The sequence below is a fragment of the Vombatus ursinus genome, unplaced genomic scaffold (assembly GCF_900497805.2).
Source record: "Vombatus ursinus unplaced genomic scaffold, bare-nosed wombat genome assembly UNPS02012082.1, whole genome shotgun sequence".
Lineage (NCBI taxonomy): Eukaryota > Metazoa > Chordata > Mammalia > Diprotodontia > Vombatidae > Vombatus > Vombatus ursinus.
In genome coordinates, this window is record NW_020951860.1 from 278,572 (window position 1) to 287,528 (window position 8,957).

Below are 8,957 nucleotides of genomic sequence, written 5' to 3' on the forward strand. Positions count from 1 at the left end.
AGAAAGAAAGAAAGAAAGAAAGAAAGAAAGAAAGAAAGAAAGAAAGAGAAAGAAAGAAAGAAAGGGAAATGGAGAAAGAGGGTCTGTTAAGCTTTTGCTTAGTGTGAGCATTCAGGTGTGCTCCATCTAGGGCGAGGGAGTAGCAAGGTCTTGAGCTTCCCAAAACTCTACCCAATGTTCTGGCACCGTAGGAATTTGCCCCGTTTTCTTCATAGATATTGTCTCATCCTGGAAGGTGTTCCCAACAGGGGAAGATGGGACAAAAGGTTTGTTGTCTGCCTCCAGCAGCTGTGGTGATTTAAAAGCAAAACAAAACAAAACAACTTTCTAAGCAATGAGAGACTTAAAGGGACAACAGGGAAAGGCTTGACCTCATAGTCACATGGTTGGTCTTGGGGTATTTCCTAGTGCAGTGGTAAGGTAGCTGTAGGAACTTTCCTGCCATTTTGGGCATGTCTCAGGGCCAGAAGATGCTATTGGAGGAAAAGGACCAGGAACCCAGGTGGGTTATTAGAAAGTAAGAATAAGGGATTGTCTAGGAATAATTGTTAGAGGTTGTTTATGTGGAAAAGAAAATGACAAGGAATATCCCTTTGGAGATAGGCGAGAGGGGCAAAGACCTCTGGTGGAAAGTGATAGACATATGTTGCCAAAAGGTACAGAGGCTGGGAACCTGTGAGTTAGGGCTCAGATCCTGAGGTAAAGTTGGGACATCATGATCCTAACTTGTCCATAAAAGCAAGGATATGTTCTTCTTAACCTGCTGTTCTTTCATACCCAGAACAGCCATCTCCAGAGGTCAGGGATAAGGAGAAAGGTGCACCCAGAGGAAACATATTGTCCTAGCAAGATATGTACCTGAGAGATGGGCTGAACCAAGGTGTCAGGTGTTGGAGATATAAGGGCCCTTAATCAGATATACCTATTAGGAGACAGTATGGAACGCTGTGGTCCATGGGAAATCTCAAAGCTTCCCACTGGCCAATTCTTTGCCTTTCCCCTCTCTTCACCTTTTAACCCACACTGTCCATCTGGAGGAAGACTACAAACTGAACCATCTACCCCTATGGATAAGGGAGGATTTTCCTTGTCCATTCATTTGCTTAGAATCTTAGGATCCTGGACAATATGATACAACCTACTCATATCACAAATAAGGCAACTGAGGTTCAGACCATGGGTAAGTCACTTAACCTTGCTAAGCCTCAGTTTCCTCATCTATAAAATGGGGATAAAAATACTTATAGTACCTATCTCAGAGGGCTGTTTTGAGACTTTTATGACAAAATGAATGTAAAGTGTTTTTGCAAACTTTAAAGTATTATATTAAATCTAGTTATTAGATTTGCCCAAGGTAAGCAACAGAGCTGGGAGTTAAACCCAGATCTCCTAACACTTCATCTAGTACTCTTTTCACTACTTCTGGGAGACTCAGCTTTTTTCTATCTTTTTATGGTAACCCATCCTCTAACTAAACAAATCAGTCCAGGGCCTCAGAAAGACATTCAGTTGAACCTCAAATGAAACAGTTCTCTATTTGAGTTTTTAAAAACCAAAAATCAGACCCTGCTTGTTAGGGAGTTAATGTTTTTTGGATCTGATGAGTGTGAGAAGAGAATATGTGGGGGGAAGGTGCTAAATAAATAAAATCTAGGGTGCCAGAGATTTGTAGGTCCTTCTTGGCCCAAACACAGGGGAACTTTGACAGGCTTGAACTCTGTCAATAAGTCTGACCTCTTTTTTCATCATAACACCTTTGTGAGACTGGAAGGGGAGCTAGAATGACTATCCCCTTAAGGGAGGAGACAAAGACAGAGAGAGAAAATGATTTTAAGAGGTTCGGTCATTTGGCCAAGACCACGTGATAAGGTGTTAGGACTTTAGAGTTCAAAACAACTTCAGAAAGCTTCTAGTCCAGCTCTCTTATTTTACAGATGAAGAAACTGAGATTCTGAGTGGGGAGGGCCTTGCCCAGGGTGCTACAGCTATTTAGGGATAGAGCTGAGACTCGAGTCCAAGGCTCCTGATTTCCAGGGCAGGTTTTTTTTTTTTTTCTTCTGGGATTTTTGTTTTTTATTTTGGTTTGATTTGTTTTTTCTGGCATTATACCGAAGTGAATTCCTATGTTAGAATCAGGATTAGACCTCTGACACTTTGATCTCTAGCCAGTCTCCCTTCAGAACAGTAAAAGGAACAAAGTGAGGAAGAATCCTAGGTAGGATTTTCAAGTTGGAGGAGACACTAGAATTCCAGTCCAACCCCTATTTGGCCTTGAGAGAAGAGACTTGATAAAGCACAGTCAGTTAGTATGAAGCAAAGCCTATCCTTAAATTGAAATCTTCTGACTCCAAGTCCAGTGGGAAGACTGCGGGGCAGAGGGCATAGGAGTGGTGGGATGGGGCTGAGGGTGGGGAGAAGGGGTGGAGGCTTAGGGTAGCCAGTCCTAGCAGCTGGGAATTGGTCATGTAACATGTCATGCTTCTCTGGCTGTTTCTAAACTAGGTGTCAATTCACAACAGGCTTCAAACGTACCAGCACAACTCCAGGCTGGGGCCCGAGAAGGGAGTGCCGCTGCCGCCGCCACCACCACCATCATCGCCAGGCCTGCCTCCTAATTCCCCAAGGGACCTGCTACCGCCACCACCACCCACCCCCCCAGGGACCCTGGTGCAGTGCCAGCAGATTGTCAAAGTCATTGTCCTGGACAAGCCCTGCCTGGCCCGCATGGAGCCCCTCCTGAGCCAGGCACTCACCTGTTATGCCTCCTCTTCTGACTCCTGCAGCTCCACTCCCCTTCGAGGTCCTGCCACCCCCATCAAGATCATCCACCAGCCCCCTCTACCCCCACCCCCTCCCCCTTATAACCATCCACATCAGTACTGCCCTCCAGGCTCTCTGCTCCAACAAAGGAGGTATTCCAGTGGTTCCAGAAGCCTGGTGTAACCACTGCCCTTTCCCCCTTACCTTCTCCCCACCTACCATGAAACCTGGCTATACCCAACAGCACAAATTTACTTCCCACTCCTCATTGTGTCCCTCTGCCTCTCCTGGGAGCTCCTCACCCCTAGATGTCTCCCCACTCCCACCCCCACAGATATGCTTAGTTCCTGACTAATGACCACAGTAATTTTTTAAAGAAAAAAACGATCAATGGTACCTCGGTCTCCCTCTCCCAATCCCACTTCTCCCCTCAAACCTACTGACTCTGCTGAGCCCCAATACCTGGGAAACCCACCTCAGGTCTCTCTCTTCCCTGACTCCTCATATTCTAGTCATGAATGGAAGGTCCCTTCTTCCTCCACCAGCCTTCTCCTCCTCCCACCAAAACCACATGTATTCCCCCAACTTGGACTAAGGCTTACTTCCAACCAGGAATTCAAATGGAGAGGAGTCAGGAGTTCCTCTATTCCCCACCCTCACCTTTCCTTCTCCCTCTGTAAAAGGTGAGGGAAGGATGAGACTGGAGCCATTGTTTTCTGACTTTAGTTGGGGGTGAGGATGGAGACAGAGGAGAAGAAGCTGACATGGCTGATGTCATGACCAAAGGCTGGCTTGGTAGAGCACTTATGGTAGTAAGCATAACTGGTCTTGTTGGGATAGAGAAGGCGCTGAGTCACTCCCTCCTGCCCCTAGAGAGGCCAGCCCCTATGTACTTTACATGATTAACCAAAATTAGCTCATAGGACCACAGAGCTAGACAGGATCTCTAAGACACAGCTAGTCTATCCCCCTGTCTTCAGGCAAAACTACACCTAACAGATGCAAATTTATCATTTATAAGACCCTTCGGAAGATACTCCATAGCTTTCTTTGGTCATTACTCTAGACCAGTAAGTCATTCCAAGCTGTGATGTCTTCAGAGAATAATTGTCCTTTGTAGAATAATAGTAAGAGCTCACATCTCTATGGCACTCTGTGGTTTGCAAAGAGCTCTTCCTCCTGAAAACCTGTGAATTAAGTGATGCAAGCTTTGTCCCTATTTACAGATGAAGAAGTTGAGGCTCAGAGAGCTTAATTAATTGCCTAGCCCATAGCCACGTAGCTAGTGTCAGTTAGGATGTAGATCCAGGTCCGTTAAGTGTAGAACCAATGTGTTTTTCACTACATCAGGATGTCTGACTCTCACCCCGACCCACATCTTTGAGGCCCAATAGAAAAGTGACTTATGGGGTAAGATGACCCTACCTATGGTAGGGTACTGGTAGATAGCAAAATTTGGAATACAAGGCAACCTCTCCCATCATCATCTTCCAAAACCCCAGCTCCCAACACACTGGACTGGATCAGGGCCAAGGCAATAGAAGTTTGTAGGAAGGCTAAATAACTAAATCGCTCCATCCAGATGACATAGTTCTTTTATGAACAACCTAGATGTCACTGATCCTGCCTAGTTGATTGTTTCTGGCCCAGATGTCATAACTTGCAGCCAAGTCTCTGTCTCTTTGATTCCTTTACCCTAATTCCCATCCTCTTTTATCTGTCCCTGTCTTCCATTTCTTATGAATCCCAACCTATTACAATATAGGACCCTGGGACTTCGCTATAGACAGAAGTTCTTCTTTCTCTTTTCCTACCTCGACCCTTCTGAAAATTATTCTTCAGTTTGGTAATGGACTACTCCATCCACTGATGGAGCAGCAAGGCAAGAATCACTTTTAAAGGATGGAAATCTAGATATCTGCATTGAGATGAAGAGGGGACGGGTATACCCAAGGAATGATAGGTAATTAGGAACAATGGGGCAAGGTGAAGGAATCATAAAGGGGAAGCAGAGCCAGAAGGGTGGAGGGAAGATGAGTTGGGGGAATGGCTAATGCAGAAGTCATGAGTAGGGGATTGATTGGAATCAGGATACATGAGTGGAGTTATGAAAAAGAGATATAGACAGGCTAAAATATTGGGCCATACCTAATAAAATTAAATTTCATTTTCATAGAGTCTTACACATGGATTAAAAAAATGAACCTCACAAGTACAAGCTGTAGATTTAGCTAGACAACCATTTATATTAAAAACAATACCTAGGGGGTTACTGAACTGCAACTTTAATATGAGTCAACAATGTAATATAGCAACCAAAAAAAAAAAGCTAGGATGGTTTTAGGCTATGTTAAGCAGTATTGGAGCCTAGGCTAGAGAGAGGATAGTATCTATTGTCATACAATAGCTGAAATATTGTGTTCAATTATGGGTGCCACATTTAAGAAGGAAATCGGTAATCTAGAGTGTTCAGAGGAAGGCAACAAAGATGGAGAAGGGCCTCAAGAACATGCCATATGAGAGTTAATTGAAGGAACTGGATGCTTTTATCCTGGAAAAAAGGAGCCAGGTAAAACATGAAAGCTGCTGAGGGTTGGTATGTGAGTGAAGAATTACATTTACTCTGTTTAGTACCAGAGGACAGAGCTAGGAGTGATGGGTAGACGTTGCAAATGCACATCTGGACCCATCAGGAAGAAAGCACAGACTTATCCAAAAGTGGAATAGGCTTCCTTGGGAGGAAGTCTAAGCTCCTCCTTCAAGGAAAGGCTGAATGACCACTGGTCAGGTAGGCTGAAGAGAGGATTCTTTTCTGGATGTGACTTAAACTAAATCTATGACCTCTGAGGTCCCTTCCAACTCAGATTCTCTGATCCAACTGGAATGCTGGGCTGATTTACAAATGGTGCCAGAGAACAGGAAAGAATCATGTGGAATCATGCTTAAGGGACAGGGCCTGGGAGGTTAATGCAGTTGGTTATTCTCCCTCCCTTTCACCTTTGACCAAACCCTGGTTCGTCTAACAATTTAAGGATTCAATCAGCCAATCTGTAGTCTCCTCTCCCCTTCCCTAGGTTCATGACCCTGAAGCTTCTCCAAGGGTGTCTAAACTTACTGGCAGTTTCTGAATTCCTAAAGGTCCTTCCTTTCTCCACTCTTCCTCACACCTTCTTCTAGAAAAAAAAATCATAGCCACATAGATATTAAGAGTTGAAAAGGAGTTCAGAGACCACCCCATCCTACTCCATGTCATAGATGAAGAAATTGAGGTGGAGAGAGACAAAGGAACTTACCTCACATCAAATGGAGGAGCTAGGATCTGAGATTTCTTACCCCAAATACAATGCTCATAGGTTTTAAACTGGAAAAGACCTTGGAAGTCAACAGGTCCAATGCCTTTTCTCACCAATGAGGAAAGTGAGACCCCAGAGAGCTTAAGAGATTTGTCGAAGGTCATGCAAGCAATAAATGACAGAGGTGAGATTTGAACCCAGGTCCTCCAACTTCAAATCTCATGCCCTTTCCAATGTACCACACTACCTCACGTTGCTTTTTTTCCACTACATAAAAAAGGAATCACAAAATCTAAAATTTGGAAGGAACCTTAGAGACGCTCCAGTCCTATGTCTGATAGCAAATCCCCTTTGTAATATCACTGCTAAGTGCTCCTTCAACAGCCACATGAAGACCTCCAGTGAGGAGAGAGCCCTCCACTTCCTGAGGCTGCTCATTCCACTTTTGGACAGCTCCAATTGCTGAACTTCTCACTGCTTCCCCACAACTTTCACCCATTACTCCTATTACTGCCTGCTGAGGCTTAAATACTTGAAGATAGCTATCCTGTCCCTATCATCCCTCTCGCTCCAAATCTGTTTTTCCAAGCTAACCATTCCTATACTTGAACTGATGCTTGTATGGCATGGTCTCCAGTTAGCTCACCGTCCCCAGGGACCTTTTCTACATGAAGGGATATCAGTGTACCCCCACTTTAATACATATGGGTAGTCCTAGGTCATGTAGGAAGTCTACAATCAGTCATGAAAGGCAAGAGGCCCAAGATAGCAAAATCTGGACCGGAGGCCAACTGTGAGCTGCTGGCAATGTCTACATCCTACACAAAGTAACCTCTTACATCCACATTCTTGAAAGGTGGATAGTCTCTATATAAAACTCTACGATCTCCCTTCCCCTCTGTCCATAACTGCGGACAAAACATCCTACATCCTACCACATCTACACCATTGTCACCAACTGCCATAGCTGAGCTCCCTGAGATCTGATCCATCCTGCAGCATTAGACCCCTGGGCTGTTCCTCCCCCATGCTAGTAGCTCTACAAGAGTGCCAACTTTGGCATTAGGCCAGGACTAGGGCAGAATACTTCCTAGAGTACACATTCAGGGATAGTTCTTAAAATATCCTTCCAAGGATATCTTCCTCTCCTCCTGCCCTGCCCCCAGCCACATGCACCTAGAACCCCTGACCAAACACAACATATACGGGCTTTACTGCTTCGTCTAAAAGAGATGTGTTGTTTTAACCCATAGAATACTAAGCAAGGATAGTACCACCCTCAACTCCCTTACTTGGCCTTACCTATCTCTGATTCTAAAGAAGAAAAGCAGCTTTGCAGCCCCATAACTCACCTAATGTGCTCACAGTCACGTGTGAATTAATCAAGTCCAACACCAATCCCGGAATAAAAACTGAAAATCAGTTTCCACCAGGGAAATTCCCAGCCTATCCTTCCCACTCCCCACTCCACCCCCACTTCCCCATTACCAAGCAGGACTCTGACAATCATAGGGATCGTAGGAGTTAGAGCTGTAAGGGATCCTAGAAACCAACCCCTCATTCTACAGATGAGGAAATAGAGGCCCAGGGAGATGAAGTCTGGGCTAGACATCAGTTTGTCCCTCTCCTAACTTTACACACCTTTAGAGCCCTCAGACACTCCCCACCCCAGTGACTCTTAACACTGCTCTTGCACAGCCCATCTGAATGTTTCTCTATAGCCAACAGAACCCAGCAGCCTAGGTATAGGCACCTGCCCATCTGTCTCTCTGTGTCCTGCTGTAATACGTGTCCTTGCCACCCTTCACCCTATAGGAGAGAAGCCTCTCTGGGGAAAGGCAGGGTGACAACACCATTAAAGAATCCGAATGGCAAATATTTTGTAACAAAATAGCCCAGCAGTATTTTAGCTGTTCAAATCATAGAGTTTTAGAAATTATATTGAGATATGTCACTTACGCAAACCACGTTTCCTTGTCTTCTTCCTTTCTCCTCAACTGTGGGGAACACAACTCTCCCGAAAGGGGATGGAAGTGGTGGGGAGGAAAGAGGGCAAGTTTTCCATCTGGTAGATGGAAACTGAGCGTGAAAGAAGTGTCTGTGGTGAAGGCCAGAGGGGCTGGAAGGCCAAAGCAAATGCTAGATTCGAATGAACAAACGTTTACCTAGTACTTTGTACAGAGCAATGAAGGAGATACTTTTGATGAAAAAAGATTTCTACCTTTGTGGAACTTGTAGTCCAGTAATAGCTATAAAACAAAATACATGCTTGGAGAGGCACCCAACTGCCACCCTCTGCTATAAAATCATGTCTTTTTGGTTTATCTACAAAGAAAAGAAAATACTTATCTTTAGAAAAAAGCTATCAGGGTAAGGCACAAATAAAAGAAAATCACTTATGCCTCAACTTACTGAGCTATGAGTCTTCAGTTCTAGTTTACCTCCATAATCTTCTCAAGGTTGGGACCTCCATGCCATAAAACTCAGATCCTTTCTGATCCCAGAAGAAAATGGCATCTCTCATCCAAGATCACTGCCAACAACTTTAGAATTTGCCCACCTGAATGCTCTGGATAGCAATTCGACAAAGTTCAAGTAACAGTTATTATTGCACCCACTGTGTGAAAGACATTGGTGACATAAAGACAAGAATGGAAGTCTTTGTCCTCGAGAATCTCACAACCTCCTGGGTAGCTCAGTCATTCATTTATAATCCCAGGTTCATGCTTGTCCAATTAGCCTCTGGGAACATAGTAGGTTTATGAGTCATATAATCACTGACTCTCCAACTGCTACCCCACCCCTTTCCCATCAACCAAGGGAGGTAAGGAAACACAACAAATATAGGCATTGTTCCCATAAATAACAGAATCAAAAATAGAATACACAGCTCTGAAAATATAG

General features: G+C 44.4%; 1 protein-coding gene across 3 annotated transcripts in view; it reads left to right on the forward strand.

The window, feature by feature from the left end:
* The window catches only part of IQSEC3 (IQ motif and Sec7 domain 3), a 152,554-nt gene extending 147,503 nt beyond the window's left edge, over positions 1-5,051 (forward strand). The window contains exon 14 of one of the 3 annotated variants that reach the window (XM_027857356.1): positions 2,503-5,051. In XM_027857356.1, coding sequence (XP_027713157.1) covers positions 2,503-2,943 — 441 coding nt within the window. In that variant the 3' untranslated portion in view covers positions 2,944-5,051. The remainder of the gene's footprint in view (positions 1-2,502) is intronic. The other 2 variants (XM_027857357.1, XM_027857358.1) reach the window with 2 other exon arrangements.
* The last annotated feature ends 3,906 nt before the right edge of the window (positions 5,052-8,957 follow it).